The sequence below is a fragment of the Chionomys nivalis genome, chromosome 9 (assembly GCF_950005125.1).
Source record: "Chionomys nivalis chromosome 9, mChiNiv1.1, whole genome shotgun sequence".
In the NCBI taxonomy this organism is placed as follows: Eukaryota; Metazoa; Chordata; class Mammalia; order Rodentia; family Cricetidae; genus Chionomys; species Chionomys nivalis.
The window spans coordinates 54,292,154-54,316,550 of NC_080094.1; the positions used below are offsets into that span (position 1 = coordinate 54,292,154).

Consider the following 24,397-nt stretch of genomic DNA (forward strand, 5'->3'; position numbering starts at 1 on the left):
ACATTTTCCCAACAATGCCATCTCCCTAGTGCCTTAAAACATTTTAAGTCCATAAATTTAATAGCTTGACACTGTTTAGATCAAACATTTAGTATAACTGAATTCATAATATAAATGACATTCAGAATACTTGTATAAATTTTTGTTTTATTGTTTTTCAGTTTACTATGTTATGTATAAATACACGATTATTTGTAGCTTATATTACGTATTTGTATTATATTACATACTGAATGTATAATCTATTGAATTCGTATGTTGACTATAATGTTATACAGAATGTATATATGTATGTTTATGTATGAAAATTATGTATATATTTAATTACATCACAGCTGTATTATATTTAATTTTGTTGGTTGCATCATTTTTAAATCTGTTCTGAGTCAGACGTATCACTGGTTTTACTCTTGTGTGCTTGTTAGCTGTTCACTGAAAACATGGCCGAGGTTTGTCAGACTGCTGGCTCAGATACTCAGTAGATCTTCTGTTTGCCAAGGGAGTGTTTAAGCTTCCAGGAACAGTGAGTTCAGGGATATTAAGGAAGTTGGGATTGTGTGGAAGAAAACCAGTTTGTCTAGTGAGATGACTGCAGGATCTGGAGCTAAATGTCCCATGTGCACTAAAACTTCCCTTTTAGTTTTGAAATGTTATTTTTGGAATTAAATGTTCATGGGTTGCTCTGTTTTTGAGATAGGGATAAATACTCTATATCATCACTGTAATATCTATTTTGCTTGTTTATTTGAAACGGTCTCACTAGGTAGCCCAAGGCCAGTCTTAGGGCTCAGTTTCTTAAGTATTAGGATTATAGGCATGAGCTACCATGCCTTGTTTCATGTGTGTTTTGGACATACCTTTCTCCCTGGAAATGCAATAAAGTCATAGTTGAGTGATTTTATTCTTTTTGTAGTTGTAAAATAACTACTGTGAGCTGAGTACGCTTGGATACTAGAGAAGTGGCAGAAAAATTCTCTCATTGAGCTTATACTTTAGTGGGAGTGAAAAGAGCAGGTAAAATCTCTGTGACAGACTTGTGATGGATAGTTTTAGTTGCCAGCTTAGCACAACTCAGAATAACTCGGGAAAAGAATCTCAATGAGGGGTTGTCTGGATCAGGTTGGTCAGAGCCATGTCTGTTGGGGGATTGTCTTATTTTCCAACATAAATGTAGGCAGGATCATTCCCTGGGTTTGGGTCCTGAATTGTGTAGGAGTAGAGAAATCTTGAGTTGAACATGCATGCATTGATTCCTCTTTGCTTTCGAATGTGGATGTGCTGTGAGTAGCTGCCTCAAGTTCCCGATGCCTGTAATGGACTGAAACAAACCCTTTCTCCTCTGAGTTGGCTCTTGTCAGGATTTTACATCTACAAAGAAACAACACTAGGACAGTGCTGCAGCCTTGAAAACGTCTCTTAACGACTTAAATTTGATTAGAACCAATTGACTCTTGTTTTGTGAGGTTGGTTTACTTGTTTACTCATCGCTGTGAGAAGTGGAAGGATGTAGTTTGATGGTTTGTTCTGTGCTCCTGTTATGTAGTCTTCTAGTTTGTTCTTGACCTGTTGCATTTTACCAGGTTTAACAATCTGCATATTAAAAATGTCTACATTTTGTTGTTTTGTGGAAGATTCGAGGTTCCTTAAATTTTGTTTTTTATTATTTGTTATTCTATAGTTTCTCATATTTAGCATCTCTGATTTTATGGTGTGGCTTCCGTAGCTCAGGTGGGACAATGTTCTTTGTGTCAGGGCTTGTCATTTAGAGTTCTAAACATTGTACCTGTCCTTTAACACTTAACTTACTTTTATGTTTGCAACAAAATTGCCAGCAAATCTTTCTTTAGGACTTAAAAATGACATTATTTACTTACCTTATTTGTGAATGCAGGCATTCCATAGTGTATGTGTGGAGATAGAGGGCAGCTGGCTAGAGTCACTTGTCTCCTTCCACCACATGTGTCCTGGGGCTAGAGCTCGGCTCTTTAGACAGACTCCCTAACCCATCTTGCTGTACTTGTTTTCTGACTTCAAACTAATATTCCCTATCTTTCTGTGTCTTCCTGTTAGTAGCCAACTGATTATCTTTATCTCTCTTCTTTAAATTATCAGCTGATCAGATTTTTGCATATCCTAATAGAGCTCTGCAAAAACGTGTTAGTCATTAAAAAATTAGTTCAGGGGCTGGAAAGATGGCATTAGCTGCTCTTCCAGAGGACCCAGGTTTGATTCCAGCACCAACGTACCAGTTCACAATCATTTGTAACTCCAGTTCCAGGCGTCTGACACCCTCTTCTGACCTTCCTGGGCATTAGGCTCATAAATGGTACACAAACAAAACAGGCAAAATGAACATACACAAAAAGGAAAAAAATTAAAAGTTGGTTGAGAAAACAATTTAAAACAAAGCTAAGAATCTTTTAATTTTGTTGCTTTTGTTTTTGTCATCTTAAACATTTAATTAATTAATTACTGTTTGCTTTTTGAGACAGGGTCTTTCTAGGTAGCCTTGGCTGTCCTGGAGCTTACTATGTAGACCAGGCTGGCCTGGAACTCATCGATATCTGATTGCCTCTGCCTCCTAAGTGTTAGTATTCAAGATGTAGGTTATAACCTCCTGATTGCATCTTTTGCTCTAAATGAAAGTAAATTCCTGGGGCTGGAGCGATAGGTCAGTGGTTTAGAGCACTTGTTCTTGCAGAAGACCTAGGTTCAGTTCCCAGTACCCCAGGTGGTAGGTAGTTCACAACTGTTCATAATTCTAGTTCCAGGATGCATATGATATGCAGTCATAGATGTGAGTAGAACATACACATAAAGTGAATAAATCTGAGAAGAAAAAGTAGATTTCCTAAGTGTAGTCATACTTATTCATGTTACGCTTACAAAATGTAAGGAATCTTTAGTATTTTTTCTTCCTCAGCAGAAATCAAAGAGGAAGTTTTAATTAGATGTTTCTTTTGTTGTGAACAAAAGTAAATTTCTTTTTGTTTTTTTTTTTTGTTTGTTTGTTTTTCAAGACAGGGTTTCTCTGTGGTTTTGGAGCCTGTCCTGGAACTAGCTCTTGTAGACCAGGCTGGTCTCAAACTCACAGAGATCCACCTGCCTCTGCCTCCCAAGTGCTGGGATTAAAGGCGTGTGCCACCACCGCCTGGCAAAAGTAAATTTCTTAAATACAGTCGTATTTGTTTTTTATTTTTATTCTTTTGTGTGTGTGTTTTGTTTTTTGTTTGCTTTTTTCGAGATAGTCTCATGGAGCTGAAGTGGGCCCTGAATTCCTGATCCTCCTGCTCACACCTGCCAAGTGCTAGAATTACAGGCAGCAAGCAGAAGCCACTGCCATCATGTTTATTTTTGGTTTGTTTGCACAGAGGAGTCTGTAGTATCTTGTCCCGCCTCTCAGGACAGTTGGGTTTACCTTCTTACATCTTCAGACTGACACTTGGGTTCTTTAGAATAATTGTGTTCCACACTGTGTGGGGTTTTGTCATGTGTTTATGTACGATGGTGTGTATATGTTCAGGTACAGGTGAGCCTGTGCAGGTCAGAGAAGGATGCCAAGTGTCGTGCTGTAGCTGTTGGTCTCCACTGTTTTCTTTGAGACAGGGTCTCTTGAACCTGGAGCCAGGCTGGTGGAATCAACAAGTCTAGACAGGGCATCATAACAGATCCCTGGAACTGGAGTGGCAGACGGCCATGAGCTACCTACCATGTGGGTGCTAGAAACTGAACCTCAGTTCTAAATGCTGAGTCATTTCTCCAGCCCCTTTTATGCATTCTTGCTGACTTTCAAGGCCCAAGCCATGAGTATTCTCTCAGTGGGGATCTCTTTAAAACACCATTTAACAATCATGAATACTATGCTATCCCTGATACTGTTATATTGTATTTCTCCAGTAAGATTGTGACCTTTTTTTAAAAAGATCTTTGATCATTTGCTTTTCTCCATTCTTTTCTTAACCTAACTATTCAACCCTTGTATATGTGTGTTCTGCTTGGTAAATACTTGAATAATAGAAGTCTAGTTTTAGATTAGGTTTGCCTTATCATGCCTAGGTTTTTCTCAATATAGATCAGAGGTTTGGGACATACAAATAGACCTAAATTTCCAAAAGAGTTAAAGAAAGAAAATCTGCTTAGCCACCGTTTCTGAAGGAGCAGTGATACTATCTAAAGGCTACTTGGGCATCAGAGCACGTTAGCTCATTCCTGTAATCTCAACACTTGGGAGGCTGAGATGGAGGGATGGAAGTGAATTTGAGGCCAGCTTGGGCTGCACAATGAGATCCTGCCTCAAAACAAACGCCAAGAAAGAAAGGAACAAACACTTTTTTGCTTGTATGACTTGATTTCCTTATGTTTAAAGAAGGGATATTGAGCTTCTCAGTTTAGGGTGAAAAATAAATAGGCCATAGGTTAATAGAGATATGCTGGGGAATGCTTCTTTTGGAGTTCTCTTGTATTTACAATTATTTCTTCTTTCATAGTTGATGGAGAGCCTTGTGATCTGTCTTTGAATATAACCTGGTTTCTGAAAAGTGCTGATTGCTACAATGAGATCTATAGCTTCAAGGTAAAGACTCTGAAAATACAGACTTTCCCTGGTACTTAATGATCATCTGACCCCAACCTCTTAACTTTGCGGAAGAAAGAGTGGTATGTAGTTATGGAACAGCGGAGCTGAAACTATGGCGCAGTCAGCCCAGTCTGCAGACTGTGTCAGCAGTTCTCAGGCTTCCTGTCTCAGAATTCATATCTAAAAACTGGCTGGGTCTGGTGGTGCCCGCCTCTAACCCCCACACTTGGGAGGCAGAGGCTGACAGGTCTCCACGTTTCAACCATAGTGAATTCCAGGACAGCCAGGGCTACACAGAAAAACCCTGTCTCAAAGAACTAAAACCAACCAAACAACAAACAGAAAAATTGTGGACTCAAAAAGCCTTTGTTTTTCAATTTTTTTAAACCCTCATGTTTACTGTTAGTGTATTTGCGCACATGAGCCACGGCATGAGTGTGGATGTCAGAGGATAACTTGACGGGTTCAGTTTTCTACTTCCACTGTGTAGGCTCTAGGGGTTGAACGCAGGTTGCCAGGCTTGGCAGCAGATTCCTTTACTTGCTGAACAAATTTTTGGTCCTCTACAAGGCTTTTGTTTCTGTGGTTTCCTCTTTTAAAAATTAAAACAAGGCCTAGAGAGATGGCTCAGTGATTAAGAGGACCTGAGTTCAGTTCCCAGTACCCACATGCCAATTTACAACTATCTGTAATTTCACTTCCAGGGTATCTGACTCCCTCTTCTGGTGTCCACACTTGGTACACAGATATACATGCGGCAAAAACACCCATACACATAAAATAATAAAATAACTTTTAAAAAGAAGATAAAACAAAATATTAAGATATTTATTATTTTAAAGTAGCAATAACAAACTCTTAAGATCTTGTCTCAAAAAAAAAAAAAAAATTCCAGAAGAGTAGTATTGTTGCCTGGCGATGGTGGCACACGCCTTTAATCCCAGCACTCGGGAGGCAGAGGCAGGCAGATCTCTGAGTTCGAGACCAGCCTGGTCTATAAGAGCTAGTTCCAGGACAGGCTCCAAAACCACAGAGAAACCCTGTCTCGAAAAAACAAAAAAAACAAACAAACAAAAAAAGAGTAGTATTGTTTTGTGATCTTGTTAGATGTCTTTAACTAAAATCTGGAATGACAGAAGACAGATTTTTTTTCTTCCATCTTTATTTATTAAAAAACAAAAAAGAAAAGAAAACAAACTACTTCCCTTCATTACACACACCAATCCAAGTTCCCACTCTCTCCCCTCCTTCCATTCCCTCCACACACCCTCCCACCTCACCTCACCCCCATCCAATCCTCAGAGAGGATAAGGCACATTGCTTTGGGGAAGGTCCAAGGCCCTCCCTACTCCATCTAGACTGAGCAAGGTATCCATCCAAAGAGAATGTGTTCCCAAAATGCCAGAACATACTGTAGAGATAAATCCTGGTGCCACTGCCAGTCCAGTGGTCTTTCAGCCTGCCCCAGCCACGCAACTGTCAACCACAATCAGAGGGTTGAGTTAGGACCTATGCTTGTTCCTTCCCAGTCCAGCTGGAGTTGGTCAGCTCCCATTAGCTCAGGTAGACTGTTTCAGTGGGTGAACTCATCATGGTCTTGACCTCCTTGTTCATATTCTCATTCCTCCCACTCTTCAGACAGCTAGATTTTTGTGCTTTGTTCTTTACTTAGTCCTGAAATAAATTGCTTGAAATATTGAAAAAAATCTGAATTTATAAAGATACATGGTTAGAAAAGTGTGGTATTTTAATGACCTTTTTGTGTAGTTGGAATATCCTTTGTTTTATGCCACAGCGTTTTATTGGTGTTTCCTAAAGGTTAATTGTAATGCAGAAATAAAATCCTATTAATGAATTGAATAAGTGTTTTTAAAAATCTGCAGTGATTATAGGACCAACCGTTGGGGAGGTGCTTCCCTCCCTGTAATTCTTGTCCACAGAGCTACTGAAATTTCCTGCACATGAAGCTGTATCTTTCTGTTCCATTCCCTAGCAGTAAAGTGTCTTTTGTAATAAAAAAAAAGAAATCCTAGTAATGAACTTTTTATAATATAAATGCATGTGTTTGTTGTACTTTTAAAGATTTTATTTTTAGTTTATATGTATGGGTGTTTTGCCATTGTGTACCTCATGTGTGCAGTACTCTTGAAGGCCAGAAGAGGGCACCAGATCCTCTGGAACTAAAGTTTCAGACAGCTGTGAGCTTGCATGTGGGTTTTGGGCATTGAATCTGGGTCCTTCGGAAGATCAGCCAGTACTCTTTTAACTGCTGAGCTCTGCTCTGCCTGATTTTATGTCTGCTGGGGATATAACCCAGGGCTTCATTCATGCTAGGTAAACCCTGCCAACTAAGTTCCATCCCCAGCTTCCATATTGAAGTTTTATAGGAGCATTTGAGTTTGACCATGTTCGTTATATAGCATTGGCATGAATCTCAGTGTTAAGAGCTTATATTGATCTATATTGCTCTTGTAAAGGACTTGAATTTTGTTTTCGGCACCCAGTCATAGTACTCAAAACCACCATAACTCTAACTCCAGGAAATCTAAAACCCTAGCTTCCATGGCGCTTCCAGATCTACACATGGTTACAGATATTTCACCATACACACACACACACACATGCACGCACGCACACACATAAATACGTACATAAATACACATATATACACATACATATACGTATATCTTGTCTTCACAAGACATACAAATAGTTATTTTGGATTGCTACAAGATAAAAGTCTGGAGAAGGGCTGGAGAGATGGCTCCACAGTCAAGAATATAGTATGCACTGCTCTTACAGAGGCCCTGAGTTCGTTTCCAGCATCCACCGAGCTCACAGTCTAGCTGCCTATGACCCCAGCTTCAGAGGATCCAAGGCTTCCCGGGGTATCATGTGTACAAAACCATACACACACATACACATGTACACATAATTGTTTTTAAAGTATGGAGACGGTAACATAGTAATTTTTTATGACTATCAGAAATGGGTTATGATTGGCAACAACAGCTTTACATCCTAAGCTTATGAGCATAAATTATCTTTTTATAGATTTTGTTAATTTGATCAAATAACCGTGAGGTTAAAAAAACGTTTCTATCTGAAAATTTACTAGTCTTCCCAGAATTGTTAGAGAATTACCTTTTTGTGAGTCAGGGACTATAATTCTGTACCTTATTTTAAAGATTTGTTTATTTATTTGTGTGTGTGCTTACGCATGTGTGTATGCCAGGGGAGAGTGTCATACTTCTGGAGCTAGACTTAGAGGCTGCTGTGAGCCACTTGCTATGTGTCCTGGGAACCAGATGTGGGTTTTCTGGAATAACAGCAAATATACTTGCCCCAGAATTCTGTACTGTAGAGTTTAATTTTAGATTCTTCTTTTAAAATATTGTGTGTCAGAGGACAACCTGTGAGCATCAGTTCTCTACCTCTACCACATAGGCTCTGGGGCTTGAACCCAGGCCATATGTGTGGTGGCAAAAGTCTAACTGCTGAGCCATCTAACTAGTCTCCTCTTACCGTTACTGTCAGTCTAACTGCTGAGCCATCTAACTAGTCTCCTCTTACCGTTACTATCAGTCTAACTGCTGAGCCATCTAACTAGTCTCCTCTTACCGTTACTGTCAGTCTAACTGCTGAGCCATCTAACTAGTCTCCTCTTACCGTTACTGTCAGTCTAACTGCTGAGCCATCTAACTAGTCTCCTCTTACCGTTACTATCAGTCTAACTGCTGAGCCATCTAACTAGTCTCCTCTTACCGTTACTGTCAGTCTAACTGCTGAGCCATCTAACTAGTCTCCTCTTACCGTTACTGTCAGTCTAACTGCTGAGCCATCTAACTAGTCTCCTCTTACCGTTACTGTCAGTCTAACTGCTGAGCCATCTAACTAGTCTCCTCTTACCGTTACTGTCGTTTTTGTTGTCAGGTCCTTTAGTCAGCAAGGACATGGCACCAACCTTCTCTAGGCGTGATTTGTAAAAATATTTTTTTTATTTATTTGGTTTACTGTTTTATGTATATGAATGTTTTACCTACATGTATGTACACCACGTGCATGCCTGGTGTCTGAGGGGTCAGAGAGAGTGTCAGATCCCCTGGGACTGGAGTTACAGACCATCGTGTGCTTCATGTGGGTGCTAGGAATTGAACCTGGCTCTTCTGCAAGAACCACAAGTCATTTTTAACCACGAGCCAACTCTCCAGTCCCCCAGGCATGATATTTATTTTGAAAAGGGACATATGCTAATGTTTTTAGAACTGCAGAAAGCAACACTGAAGAGCAGACTGTGCTTATGGTTTCCTGTGATAGGGAGCTGGACACCATCTGTTCTTTTATAAGACGAGGCAAATATGGGGAAATTGCATTTTCTCATTATCTTGACCTGAATTTGTTTCTTGCCCTTCACTGCCAGATGCAGGGACATCCTAATTTTAGATTCTTAAGTACTCTTATATAGTCTTTAAAGTGTGTGCTTGCGCACGTGTGTGTGTATGTGTGTGTGTGTCCCAGCACACTGTGGAGGAGGTTAGAAGGAAGCTTTTAGGAGTTGGCTCTCCTTCCACTGTGGATTCTAGGGATTGAGCTCAGGTTGTCACACATTCCCTTCTGAGCCATCTTGCAAGCCATCATGTAATCTTTCATGAGAAAGAGCGAGAGGGAGAGAATGTATGTGTATGTGCACTTCTGTGCCTGTGCATATCCAGGCTTATGTGTGCAGGCTAAAAGACAGCTTCAGGTGTTGTTCAGATGCCCTCCACCTTGTGTTTTCAAAACAAGGTCTGTCATTGGCCTGGATCTCACCAAGCAGGCTAGACTGGCTAGCCAACCAGTGAGCCCCAGGACCCTGCCTGTCTCCACCTCTCATACACTAGGGTTGCAAGGACTGCCCTCCACACCCAGCTTGTTTTATATAGGTTCTGAAGCTCTGCGTCACGGTTTGGTTTTGTGCTTTTCCTTTTTTTTTTTTTAGTTTTTTTTTTTTAGTTTTTCGAGACAGGGTTTCTCTGTAGCTTTGGTGCCTGTCCCGGAACTAGCTCTTGTAGACCAGGCTGGCCTCGAACTCCCAGAGATCCGCCTGCCTCTGCCTCCCGAGTGCTGGGATTAAAGGCGTGCGCCACCACCGCCCGGCTGGTTTTATGCTTTTAAGACAAGAACTTTATGCACTGAGCCATGTCCCCAGGCCTCTCCAATTGGTTTTTAAAGTGGCAGTTTTATTTGTACTACAGTTTGATTCTTTGTTGTCTTCTAACCTGATTTGCAACAGGTGAGCTAAAACTTTCTATCTTCCTTGTTTTTCTAGGCAACTGAAGTAGACACATATTTGGAAAAAAATCTCAAGGACAAAAAAGGCTTATCTGGGAGATACCAAACGTCGTCAAAATTATTTCAGAATTGTAGTGAACTCTATAAAGCCCAGGTAACCTCTCACAGTGGTTGGAAGAAAATAGACGAGGTGAAAAAGTAATGTCTGAATTTCTCCTATGGCCATTGTTTATATGGTAGATTGTTCCTCTAGAAGAGATCTTAATCCTGTTAAGAAGATCACTGTGATCTGTGTTATCAGCAGATTCTCGTCAAAGTTACGTTGCTGTATTTCTTAATGCTGGATTGGGTAGCTTCGAGTTCATTCATGCTGTGCAGTTATTACTGTCCCTTGTCACTGTTGTCCTGCTAACCTGCACTCGGTACTCACTCAGGAGTCAGTCATCTCCTCCTGCTCCTCATTATCTACTACTCTGCTTCGTCCCTATGAATGTGACAATCCTGGATACTTCATAGAGCATTTGAGTTTTTGATCTTTTTGTTGTGGACTTTGTGTTTTCTAGGATCTTCTGTGTTATAGCATGTACCCAAACTTGATCCCCTTTTAGGGCTAAATTCTGTTATATGTACATAGCACATTTTATTTATCTACTCCTCTGTTAATGGTCATTTAGCAAAACAAATTTTAATTCTCTTATTTAGTTGATATGTCTTCAGATAATCAGAGGTTTTAGATTTTATTATATATCTTAAAGGGCATTGCTACTTTATGATTGAATTTTACTCTTTTGTGTAAAGAAGAGTGAATAATATATAGAGAGGTAAATCATAATATTATTCTACATTTATTAATGCTTACATAAATATGTAATCTCATGAATGCTATTTTTATTTAAATTCTATTTTTTTTTAAAGTTTGTGAAATTCATGTGTGTGTCTATATAAGCCTATACTGTGTATGTTGGTGCGCTTGTTCATACATGTGCATGTAGAGGCCAGAGATTGACATCAGGCTGTCTTCATTTACTTCTACCTTATTTCATATAATTTTACTGTATTTTTTGAGACAGTATTGCTCATTGTACCTAGCACTTGCTATTTTAGGTAGATGGGGTGGCAAGTAAACCCCTGGGATCTACTTATCTGTGCTTCCCCCATCCTGGGGTTACATACTACGTCACCATGCTTGGCTTTTTTTGTAGTTGCTGAATCTCCAAACTGGGGTCCTCATGCTTGAGCATCAAACACTTTTCCCACTGAGCTATTGCCCAGGCCTGAAATTCATTTTTTGTCCTTTAGAAACAGGAGCTAACACAGTATTTGGATGGAAATTTTTAAAGTGTGTAGAAAAGCTTTAGAGGTATTGAAAAGTTATTGTTATTGGGGTTTTGTTGTTGGTGTGTGTTCTGTTTTCGAGGCAGGTTTTTCTCTGTGTAGCTCTTGCTGTCCTGGAGCTCATTCTGTAGACCAGGCTGCCCTCACAGAGAACCGCATGCCTCTACCTCCCGAGTGCTGGGCTTAAAGGCTTGCTCCACCACTGTCAGGTAGTTCTTGTTACTGTTAACAGCGGCTTCACTCTGTCTTTGTTGCATTTGCTTAGATATGTTTAGCAAACTGCTGTACAGTAGCATATAGTTCAGCAGAGGTAGGTTTTCTGTTAGTCACTAAAGTAATAGGTAGAAGATTGTAATTTAATAACAGATAAATGAATGAAGTAATTGATAATTAAATTGTGAATTTTGTCTTAGTTTAGACTTTATGGAGTAAGTAGGAAAAGAGAAGTTTAAAAATGGTTCAAAATTGATGGCAAACAGAAGAAACTGTGACATTGAGTAATTTATTATCTTTTGTTCTTTAAATTTATTCCTTCAACTGGAAGGGTTCGTTATTTGATTGTAAAACGCTACTTGCTGCATCCTGTTACTCTCAGGTCTGCTGTCGTCTTCCAGAATCATAGGGTACACTGTCTTCCAGTCTATTGTAAACATTGAATTGTACAATTCAATTACTGAGGAAGGAAAATACCTCAACTACTGATGATTTTAAGCTTCGTTTTGTTGATTTGAATGAGAGGGACTCTGCTGACCTTCTCTGCTCCACACTTCTGTGGCTTCTGTCTAAGGCTTTGGCATGCTGGGTTACCTTCCGTGGGGAAAGACTAGGACCAGTTAGGGTCATGTTATGCTTAGCAGGGTTTTCTTGTTTGTAATTAATTGCAAGTTTTGTTGTCTGTTGTTACTGTATTATATGTTTTTCATGAACCATCTTTAGGTATTTTGAACTTTTACTAAAAAAATATTTATTTTTTTTATAGAGCTTTTCTGGGGATCTTATGCATCGACTCCCTCTTTTAGGAGAAAAACAGGAGGTAATTATTTTTCCTTACATATTTCTGAGAACAATGTAAAAACTGTGAAGTAATTTTCTGTCTTCTTTTTTTTAATTGGAGGCTAAGGAGAATGGAACAAATCTTACCTTTACAGGGGACAAAACTGTAAGTATTTGGGCATTTGGGACATTAGCATGTATGTTTGATGTTCAAATAGTTTTCTTTTTGTGTTGTAACATTTAAGATGGAAGTCAAGACCAGAAACTGCACACCAAAATGGTGGTAATGGTCGTTTCTAGATTATACTATGAATGGTTTTTATTCTTTGTATTTTCTAGAATTTTTTTGCATTTATTCTCTGAACTTCACATCCTGCATCGTGATCCTGTTATCTATCTATTCTTTCCTATTCACTTTCTACCCTTGCAACTCCCCCCACAATAAAATAAATAAAGTAAAAACCAACAAAAGCCAAGCGGTGGTGGTACACACCTTTAATCACAGCAGTTGGGAGGCAGAGGCAGGTGGGTCTCTGAGTTTGAGGCCAGCCTGGTCTACAGAGTGAGTTCCAGGACACAGGAGTGCTTCACAGAGAAATCCTTTCTTGGAAAACAAACAAATAAATACCCCCCCCAAAAACAAACAAGCAAACAAACAAAAAAAAAAGGACATGGAAGCTGTAGTATGACACAGTGGTTCACAGTGTACCCTTTAGTCCACACATCTTTACCTGTAAGTGTTCACTGCAATGAGCCATTGGTCTCTTCAAGGCCTCTGGCTTCTACACCCTCAGTACTGGGCCCTCACTGAGCCTCCTCTTGGATATCCTGTTGTTGCGTTGTGTCATGGAGACCTTTTACATGCTCCAGCAGTTCATAGATGAGGCAGATGTTGGGGTGGGACAACTTAGAGCCCTAGTTCTGGGCCTGGAAGGTAGGTGGGTTAGATCCCTCATTGCCACCCAGGGCGAGCTCTCCAGCACTGCCCAAGCTAACACTGCAGCAGGCAGCAAGGAGTGGGGCCATTTCTCCTGCTACCACAGTCTCAGGCCAGCTCACCTGCACCCACACCTCCAGGCTCAGCTCTACTGTTTTGCCCAGACGAGGTACAGGTCTCACTCTCCCGAGTGCTGCAGTTGCTGCAGGGCCGTCTCTCCCGCCTGAGATTTTCTTTTTCCTTTTTTTAAACAACATAACCTGTATCACTTTGGGAATCCTTCCCCTCTGCCAATAAATATTTGTAAACAAGAAGAAACTATTTCAAAGAAATTTAAATTCAGTCAGAAATTAATTGGAAGAAACTTTAGAAAATTGAAGTAAAACCAAAGTCTAGTTACGCTTTTTATATTACAGTTGTGTGAGGCTCGTCTATAACTATTGCCTGGGGCCGGAAGAGATTACTCTGTAATTAAGAGCGACACTGCCCTCCAGAGGCCCTAAGTTATTTTCAGTTCCCAGTACCTGGATGAGCTGGCTCACAACCACCTGTAACTCTAGCCCCAGTTACTCCTTTCTCACCTCTGCTGGCCTCTACTGGTAACTGACACACTTGGCCACAGACACATAAGATTTTTCAAAAAAGAAATATATAACTAATTTCCTTAAAAACATTTCCAGTTTAAAGTATAGAGAAAATATATAGGTAACCATTTTAGATCATGTTTTTCACAGAACTATTAAAGTTTTAATTTTTATTTTAGGTTTTTATTTATTTTTGGTTTCTTTACTTCACAAAATCTGACTGACTATATAGCCCAAGCAAGCCTCCTAAGTGCTGGCGTTACAAGGCCTGGGCCGCATTCCTGGCTTATGTTTCTAGTTTTGTGACAGTTTTATTAAGACATTCTACATATCACACATTCGTCCTTCAAAGTGTGACATTTGGTGGGCTTTAGTGTCTTGAAAAGTCACACAACCCCCAGCTGCTGGCTTTAGAATTCTTGGCTCTGAAACTGTACCCACTGTCAGTTCCACTTCACCCTTCCCTGAGTTTCTCTGTTCTCAGCACTAAACTTCCATCTCCCGGGGTTTGTCTCTTTGAGGCATTTTGTATGATGGAATCTTATAGTACATGATTCTGTGTGTGACTTCTTTTCCCAGTTTAACAATTTTTCCTTAACCCTTCTTCCTGCCTGCTTCAAGCACTGAGACTGCCCGGGTTGAGTGGTGGGGGCCTTCTCAGCTCTCTCCTGGGCCTGTGAATAGCCCTGTACATGTGTGTGCTGTCTGGATTTCCAGGAATGGTTGAGAGTTCAGAGTCCACACAAAGACCCAATTCTGCAAATTTTTCCTTTAAGGTTTTGTTCGGCTTCTTGATGCGCGTAGCTGTTCGTGTCCCACCAGGCTGTGGCTGTTAGTGACTGCTCTTGAGTGTGTTGGCAGCTGAGTAGTTCTGAGTCAGGTCAGAAAGAACCCCTTAGATTAGAGGGGTTTAGTAAACTGCCAGTCATCTCAAGCAGATAATCTTATTAGGGACCTCTAAACCTGTTTTGCCATTTCTTATGGCTGCCATACAGTTGATCATAACTTGAAAAAATTAATAGGACAGTGCATGCTGATATACACCTTAATCCCAACATTCAGAGGCAGGCAGGTCTCTAGAGTTCCAGGGCAGCCTGGTCTATATAATATTCCCTGCTTATGTTGTGTATCCTGTTGGTTTTACAATGTACAATGGCATTCCCACCATGATGCTATAATCTAATAAGATTATTCAGAGTAGCTTCGGCTCTAAAATCTCTATTCTCTGCCTTTCATCTCTCCATCCTTCCTAAACCCTGACAATCACTGATTTTTTTTTTTTTTTTTTTTTTACTGCTTATAAGCATTTTCTAGATATCATCTGATTGTAGTCAGATCACTACATAGCTTTTTCTGATTGGCTTCTCCATAAAATACACATTTGAAGTTCTTTTATATTTTCTGGTGGTTAGATAACTCATTTCTTTTTCATTGTTTGGGTGTATTACTGTTTGGTATTCATTCACCTATTGAAGGACATCTTGCTTTTAAGTTCTAATTATAAACATTTGTATGGGGTTTTGTGTGGATATAGATCTTCATTTTATTTAGGTGGATGAAAAGGAGCATACTTGATTATTGTATGGTAAAGGCGTGTTTGGTTTTATAATAATCCTTATGGTTTATTACTTGACTGAAGATATAATGTGTTAGAGACAGAATTATCCATATAGTATCTCTTTCTCGGAGCGTCTGTGTTTAGACTATGACATGCATCGTTTGTGGTCTGTTATAGGGGGAGGTGTGTATGTCATGGTGCACAACTGAAAGTCAGAGGACAGCTCTGTGAAGCTAGGTCTCTCCTCCACTTTTATATGGGCTCTGGGGATCAAAATGAGGCCACCAGGCGTCTGAAGCAGGCTATTCACTGTTGAGCCATACTGAAGAAAGAAGCTGGTTCATTACAATGATAGAATGCTATGGTGTTTCGAATCACCCTTGCTCACAAGATCAGGCAGGATAATGTTAACTTCCAGTCCTTGATAAGTTTGTTGGTGCCAAAAATATAAGTCTAGAATTTACTCAAGAATCGTGACTGTGATTTTTGTCTGGACTGACAGGTCACTAGTGAATCTGGTTAAGGACTTGCCTGTATGCTGTCTGACTCGGCATTCCTGAGGCTGAGTGGTGTCCTGGTTGAGTTTGCCAAGTATATTTAGGGTCAAAAGTTCTGGGTTGCAGCATCATAGGGATAGTGGGCAAAGAAAAGATAAGACCACAAAACCTGGAAAGAACAAGGCTAAAGGGGTAGTGGGAGGAAACGAGCTTTGCAAAGCGCTTGTGTGCTAGAGCAGAACATGTGCTGTGAGGAGACTGTAACTAGCTTTTGTGCCCGCTGGTTACAGTGAAGTGAAGACTTGCTCCAATCTGAAAGGACTAGGACTGGACCTTTTCTCTTTACCTTTTTATTTAGCTCCTGATGTTTTAGGAAATCTTGTTAAAATAGTAGCCAGCTACTCAGCTACAGAAACACAGACTTGGCGGTGGCTGTAGCTCAGTGGTAGAATGCTCACCCGGCATCTGTGAGGTCCTAGATTCAGCCTCCAGAACTGAAAACAATGAAAGGAAGGAGTCAGGCAGGCATATAAACAAACGCAGGCACTGGTAGCCACACAGGACAAAGTATATAGAATTTACAAAAATATTTCAGAAAGCCACTTCAGAACACCCACCTCCTCCAACCTCCCACCATCAGTGAAGGGCCAGGATCTTCTTTCATCCTCAAAGTTCTGTTTTCAATAAACAACTGTGAGCGGTGCCAAGAAAGAAAATGGCAAGTTTAAATGGAATTTTTAGAAAGCTTTTGAAGACATTTACACATTAGATGAAGGAAAGACTTTGAACTTTTAAAATGTGCTCAAAAGAATGAAAGGAAAGAATGAACAAAATACAAAGGAAACCAGGAAGAAGCAGATACAAGTTCTAAAAAGAAGTAGGAATCGCAAAACTGAGACACATATAGTAACTTATGGCTGTAAGTGCTGTAAACCAGCCCTTGGGAGGCTCGAAACAGGATGGGTCCGTTACATTTGAGGCCAGCTTGGGAAACATGATGGCACTCTGAACAGAACAACAGAATGGAAGCCAAGAAGCTGAAAAGAGCATTGACTACAGTGAAAAGGTGAGGAGAGTCTGTCACTGTTGGAGCAGGCAGAAGAAGAATGCTTCCAGAGTGATCAGTGGAGTTCCCTGTTGAGAGGTCTAGAGAGAGCGAAGAGTGAAAGCAAATGAACAGTCTTGAAGACCTCTGCATCCATTAAGTAGATCCGTGTAGCATGAATTTCTAGGCTTGCTCACAAGATTCTGAGTAGGAGTGAACAAACAAGGTGTTATGCCTGTAAGTTTTAATGTGATTGATTGACAAAAATGAAGTACTAATACGTGCTATAACATAGATAACTTTGAAAACTGTGAGACCAGCCAGATGTTAAAAGACAGACACTGTTTAATTCATCCCATTGATTAGAAATGCCCACAACAGGAAACTCTGTGAAAGCAGAAAGTAGGTGAGTTGTTCCACGTGGTGGTGGGGGAGGGAGAGATGGAGTATTATTGCCTATTGAATAAGGGTCTACTTTTTTGAGAGGTTGGCAACATTGTAGAGCTGGTATTGTGGCAAGTGTGTACAGTCCCAGCTACTTAGGAATCTGAAGCAACATAATTATTACTTGAGCACAGGTTAAAGATCAGCCTGAGAGACCTTGTCTCAAAAAAAGTTCTGGTGTCACATTCCACTGAATTATGTTATTCTCAGTAACATGTTTAAAATTATGACATGTGAAATTTACTTCAATTAATAAAAACAAACAATAGTTAATAACTGCTTATCTGATAGGTTTGTTAAGACTAAACATGTAGCAAATGTTACAGAGTGTGTGGAATATAGATGCTTCTTTTGCAAGATTAAAAATCTGTAACTGAAAGCTAAAGATACTACACTTGTCAAGTCCTAGACTATGAAAATTAATCAGAATATTTTGAAATTTATAAGAGGTAATTTTAAGATGTAAGAAATTAATAGAGCAGTTTATTACACTAATTGGTTAATGACTAAGTTCAGGAAAGGTTCAGTAATTGTGAGTAATAGAACATAGGACGCTTATGACTTTCAAGTTATACATTTCCCAGTATCCTTCTTGAGGAGAGAGACCGGCAGAGATCCAAGTATGGCTTCAGCATGACTTACAGTTGTTACTGAAATTGCTAGTGAATGTGGAGTTGAAAGATGTATCTGCTTTCTTGGACTTGGAATTGTGTCATGGAATCTATTGCATTCTAAGTTTCCTTGGGTTGCAGGACCTTTTGATTACTAGAGGGAAAGCTTGATTCCACAGAGGTAAACATGATTCCACTGGGGTAAGCATGATTCCACATTGTATCAGTGTGTAAAATCTGTGGGGTTTCATTAGGTCAGTAATGCTTACCTGGAAATCTCTGGGTAAAACCTTTTCCTTTTAAGACCACAGTAGCCAGCTGCAGGTCTAAATAGTGGTACCTCCTTTCACAGTTGAAGAGGAGACCAATGGTTTTTCTCCATGGTAAGCGCCAGTGCTTACTTATTGAGCTAGGGTCTCCTGATATGATTTGTGGAATTTAAATAATCAGGTCAGGTTGGAGAGGTCTCAGCAAGACTAAAGCTGAGACAGGTTTATTGCAGCAATCAGACTTTTTTTATACCTTTATCAGAAACAGAATGTAATGGTGGTTGCCAGGAAGAATACATTGCCAGGATACAATGATGTTTGCAAGTTATACAGGGTACACAAGATTAATGTCTAAGACTCATAAGACTATTTCTGTCAAACTTATTTATGCTCCACTGGCTTCTAGGGAATGGAATGCAGAGATACACAGGTGGTCTGGATGCTTCACTGCCTGAGGGGGTGTCCGGTTTCTCAGGAACTGAAAGGCATATGGTGCCCCAGGAGCCACAGATTCTAACTTGAAAAATCCATGATGCATACCTCTTTTTTGCTGGGGTGGGAAGGTTGCAGTTCAAGACAGGGTTTCTCTGTAGCTTTGAAGCCTGCTCTGTAGACCAGACTGGCCTCAAACTCACAGAGATCCATCTGTCTCTGCCTTCTGAGTGCAGGGATTAAAGACATGCACCACCAACAACCAGCCAACGCATACCTCTTAAGGCAGCTAGACCAGGCCAACTCCATGGTCCTCTGCACCTTCACATCTCCCTTATCTTTACATTTTAATCTTGTTTGTAGAGACACCTGAGTGAGGAAATCAAGGGTTACTATCTCTTAGCATCAAGGACTATTAATTATGCGGACTAAAGAGGCAGTAATTTAAAGAGGCAAAAATCACTGCCTCCCCACCCACTAGAGTAAGTTAAGGTGAAAGTTTTTATTTAAATGTGAGAGAGACCATGTCAACATAGATTCTGTTAGCTTGGAAAAGGGAATTTGGTTCAGGAGAGATAGTGTGTGTTTATACTCATACATATGAACTTTTTTCTGTATTGACATCAAGAATGTTTTTGTGATGTAATCTTTATTTTAAATTAATTTCATAATAGATATATAAAATATAATTATCCTAGCATGAGTTAAAAATTAAACTCAATGATTTTTAATTGTGTTTTTTTTTTGTAAAAATGTTAAATGTAGACCTTTGTATGGCAAGAATGCAGAGGACTGTGTTTTGTCAATTCATGATCTTGCCTACTTTGCCATGTGCTCACAGGCTTGTCTTGTGTATGATGGCTATTTCAGTGAATGAAAGCTGACTTACTCCACTGCATTTCTGGGCTGTATTCTGGAGCAGTGTTTTCATACTGTATTATTAACTTGTGCTCTGAATTATTGAGACTTGAAGTTTTGATGCCCCATTTCCTCCCTAGGCATTGCATGAACCATTGCAGACTTGGCAAGATGCACCGTACATTTTTATCGTACACGTTGACATTTCGTCCTCAAAGGAATCACCAAAAGAAAATGCACTGAGTAATCTTTTTATCAGTAAGTTCAATTCATAGCTTTAAAAATAGCTGATTTTATGTTTGTTTCATGCATGATTGATTTGAAGTGGGAAATGTAGAAATATTTTTGTATATTTAGGCATAGCCCACACACTTTCTATGGATAGATACTTGGCTTTATTTTACTTTCTTTGGCTCTCTTGCTATGAATATTTTAAGTGTTCTTTAGTATTTTGAAGTATACTTTCAAATCTTGATTTCAAATTTCTTAATATCAAAAGTTTTTCTTTCTTTATTTCTAAGATTTATTTCAAAATTATGTGTCTAAGAGCAGTTCTGCCCATGTGAGTTTAGGCTCCTGTTGTAAGACTCCCCACATGGGTGCTAGGATCTGAACTCCAGTCTTCTGGAAGAGGAGTTTTTCCTCTTACCTCCTGAGCCATCTTTCCAGTTCTCCAGAATTTCCTTACCTTCCTTTCTTCTGTAGTTATATAACTTTCAGAATCTTTACCTTTTACCTGGGATTTTGCAGTAACTGTTGTAGTTTCTCTGGTTTTCCATTTTTGGTTTTAATTTGTTCTGTATAGTTTCCTTCCCGATCCGTGCTCTCAGTAGAGTATTGAGTAGAAATGATAGCAGCTATTCTGATTTAATTGATATATTTCACCATTAAATAATACTGTTTACTATAGTTTTTTTCCCACTCAAAATACTCTTACTTGGATAAGGATATCCTTGTTTCTGAACTTACTGAGTATTTTCATCTTTTTTTTTTTAATGCTAAGAAAGGACACAATGGCGTAATTGTATACATATTAAAATTAACAAATAGGCCAGACATGGTGGCATTTATCTATATAATCTTATCACTCCAGAACCTAAGGCAAGAGTATTATAAATTCAAGATCCAATCAGGGATACCTAGCAAGTTCCAAGAAGGCCAGACTTAATTATGAGATCCTGTCTCAAAACAAGATCATATAAGCTTTTTTGTTCATGTAATGTTTGTATTAATTGGTTTCAGTTTTAGACCATTCTTTATTTTTTGCTTAGTCTTATTAAAATACACAAACATACCCATACCTTCTTTTTCATATACACTGTTGGATTCCTTTTGTTTATTTAAATCTGTGTTCGAGATAAGTTGTCCTATAATTTTCTTTTCTTACACTGTCATTCATTGATTCCGGGTCCAAATTATGAAAACCTCGTGTACTGAACTGGATACTGTCCCTATTTATATATTCTGCAGACAGTTTTAAAGAGTAGACTCGCCTGTTTCTATTAGAACTTTTCTTGTGTTACTGTTGCAGTCTGAGTCTGTCTACCAACCTCTGTAGGTTTTCTTTAATAGTAAAAAAACAGTATTTTTTTACTATTAAAAATAGTGTTTTGTTCTAGTTCTTTTTCCTTATATCAGAGGTGTGCATATATTGTGAGAAAGTGCTAATTGCATTCAAGATTTCAAGTTTAGCCGGGCAGTGGTGGCGCACGCCTTTAATCCCAGCACTCGGGAGGCAGAGGCAGGCTGATCTCTGTGAGTTCAAGACCAGCCTGGTCTACAAGAGCTAGTTCCAGGACAGGCTCCAAAACCACAGAGAAACCCTGTCTCGAAAAACCAAAAAAAAAAAAAAAAAAAAAAAAAAAAGATTTCAAGTTTATTGACAAGCTTTTTTCATATTTCTTTACAAGTATCTGTGTCTGTTCCTTTTTATAATCTTTAAATATGTAAGGCATGTTGGGTACATATAACTCCAGCAATCAAGAGGCGGCAGGGGAATCAAGGAGTTTAAGGTTATCCTTGGCTATATAGTGAATTTGAAGCCATCTTGTATATGAGACCCTGCCTGTTAGAAAACCCCAGAAATGATGTGCTGGAGAGATGGCTCAGTAGTAAAGTACTTTCTGCTCAAGCATGAGGGACTGAGTTTGGGTTCCTCCCCACAACTGAAAAGCTGGCACAGTGTAAAGCTCTGTAACCCAGCAGAGGCAGACAGAGACAGATCCCTGGAACTGCTGCCCGCCAGCGTAGCTGGTGAGTGCCAGGTTCAATGAGAGACTCTGTCTCAGAATTTGAGATGGAGAGCAACTGAGGAAGTTGCCTGAAATCAGCCTCTGTCCTCCACATGTGTGCATGCTTACACACAGCGGGTACACACACATATCACACACACAAAACCAAGAATTACATAAATAGTAGTCTTTTAATATTGCTTTTGTGTTCTTTATTGTTAAATCACCATAGAATTTTGTTTTATTTTTATCCCAGTGGACTAGCTTTGGCTTTGTTAATTTATTTTTAGATCTTCCTTTCTCTGTTGGGGTTAAAGGCGTGCCCCACTACCACCAGGCTAAATTTTAAATCCTTATGTTGAGTCCTTAACTCACAATTCAGAAATGGACTTTGCTTTGCTCCACAGTGATATGGAGGTAAAGCAGATCTAGGCAGACCAGGTAGTGGCCTGGTATAATTTCTATACCTTGGAATATGTGTTTCTCTAGGTTAGTGGTTCTCAACCTTCCTAATGCTCTGACCATTTAATACAGTTCCTCATGTTGTGGTGATGCCCAATCATAAAATTTCTTTCGTTGCTACTTCATAATTGTAATTTTGGTACTGTTATGAGCTGTAATGTAAGTATATGATACGCAGGATATCTGGATGTGACCCCTGTGAAAGACTGTTCATCCCAAAAGGGGTTGCAGCCCACAGGTTGAGAACCACTGCTCTAGGCTCACACCTTTCTATTGGGTTATAAATAGGCAGAAGAGAGCAGTTGGTGATATTTATTTTTAATCAACTCATAAAGAAGAGGGAAAGAGGCCCTGCTTCACCTACTTCATGCATCTAACCTGACACAGGTCTCTTTCTCCTGTTTGAATCTTAATAGCTTTAGTGAGTACAAGAGCACTCTGTAAACTGTCATACCCTGTTTTTAGGACCAGAAGCCAGCGTGACTATGGCTGTAGTCTCCTGTGCTGTGACGTGTTTCCATTCCATTTCCATTCCTGGAAATATTTGTCTTGTTTTCACAGTTAATGTCTTGCTCCTTCCCTTCCTTCCCTTCCTTCCTTCCTTCCTTCCTTCCTTCCTTCCTTCCTTCCTTCCTTCCTTCCTTCCTTCCTTCCTTCCTTCCTTTCCCCTCCCTCCCTCCCTCCCTCCCTCCCTCCCTCCCTCCCTCCCTCCCTCCCTCCCTCCTTCCTTTCTTCCTTCCTTTTTTTTTTACATGTGTTTGTATGTAAACATACAGAGGAGACACATTAAGGCATGGTTTGGTTTGTTAACCATGGTTTGTTAATATCATCTGAAAGTCTAGAATTATCTCTGAATGTTCTTTTCTTTCATCTTTTTTGTTTGTGTTTGTTTTCCAGTGCTGGGATTGGACCTAGGGCCTCACGTATGCTATGCAAGTGTTGTACCTAGACCGGATGTCTTGTTTTGATGTGTTTTTGTTTAGCTGTATAGTCCAGCTTGGTCTCAGACTTGCAGCAATCCTTCCCCAGCTTTCCAAATGCTGAGAGTATAAGTCTGGGCCACCACATGTGACTTCCTTCACCCTCTCATTAAAGTCTTTGATGGAGCCAGGCATCAAAGTCATGACTCCTCTGTGTTTCAGGTGCTACGATTATAGTCAAGCACCAAACCCAGCTAAGTCAGAAATTCGCTTATCAGTCATTCCTAGAATTTATTCAACTCTTTTATCAGTGACAGTTTTTAAACCATCAGTCTTTTATTGAGACAGGGTCTCATGGCTCAGACTGGCTTCAAACTTTCCCACAACTCTCAAACTTTCCTGCTTCTCCTTCCAGATGCTCAGATTGTACCAACATGACTGGCTCAAAGCAGTTAATCTTATGATCAGTAGAGTTTCAATGAGGCAGATTTCTAATTTATCTTGTAGATAAAACTTTTTGTTGTTGTTCCTATTTATTAGTCAAATTTTTACAAAATATTTGATAGTAAGTTCTGGAAAAGTCAGTTCAAGTTTGATAAACAGTGCTGGGTTTTTATCTGAACTTGTATGGGTTCTTGTTGGTTTGGTCTTCATTCCTAAATGAAGATACTGCTTATATAATTAGGGAGCTGCTGGATTGTCTTTACGTCTTATTTTACCAGGGATGGTATATCACTTGTATAAATTATTATGATTTTAAGCTTTTTAAAAAGTACTCTTCATTTTTAAAGTGATATCTGACTTGAAAGATCATAAAAATAAGTTAAAAAATTAGGGAGATATAGTAAAGATGGGCAGAAGACAAGAATATTAGGAATACATTGAAAGAAGTATACCAAGAGTGTTTGGAATTTAAAGGAGGTGGGATGGTTCTGGATGGAAGCTTGAGGATGGCTTTGTGAAGGAATGTCATTTCGTCCGGTCTTCAGGGCCGTGAGTATGGGACTGAGGGGGTCGTCTGTAAAATGCTCATGAAGTGTTTACAAGGAGGACCCACAGCTCTGTTCCCAGACTCACAGGAACAAGTTAGGTGTGGCAGTGTGCGCTTGTATCACCGCATGTCAGGGGTGGCGGGGGTCCCCTGGGCTTAGTGGTCAGCCAGTCTACCTGACTTGGTGCTTTCTAGGCCAGTGAGAGAGACCCTGTCTCAAAAAGAAGGTAGTGGGGGAAGCAGGCATAGCACCTGAAGAGTCTACAAACATGAACACACAAGTGCTTTCTAACGAGCACAAATCCATTGTGCACACACAGAGAATATGAATCTGGAAGAGGACTTTCCCACTTACGACTGGAGTGTGAGCCAGACACAGTGGC

At 39.7% G+C, this 24,397-nt stretch overlaps 1 protein-coding gene across 2 annotated transcripts in view; it reads left to right on the forward strand.

Moving 5' to 3' along the window:
- Tmem87a (transmembrane protein 87A) overlaps positions 1 to 24,397 on the forward strand; it is a 53,517-nt gene that overhangs the window by 1,842 nt on the left and 27,278 nt on the right. For both annotated transcript variants that reach the window (XM_057780341.1, XM_057780342.1), the window contains exons 3-7: positions 4,488 to 4,573; positions 9,885 to 10,001; positions 12,162 to 12,215; positions 12,297 to 12,341; positions 19,551 to 19,668. In XM_057780341.1, coding sequence (XP_057636324.1) covers positions 4,488 to 4,573; positions 9,885 to 10,001; positions 12,162 to 12,215; positions 12,297 to 12,341; positions 19,551 to 19,668 — 420 coding nt within the window. The remainder of the gene's footprint in view (positions 1 to 4,487; positions 4,574 to 9,884; positions 10,002 to 12,161; positions 12,216 to 12,296; positions 12,342 to 19,550; positions 19,669 to 24,397) is intronic.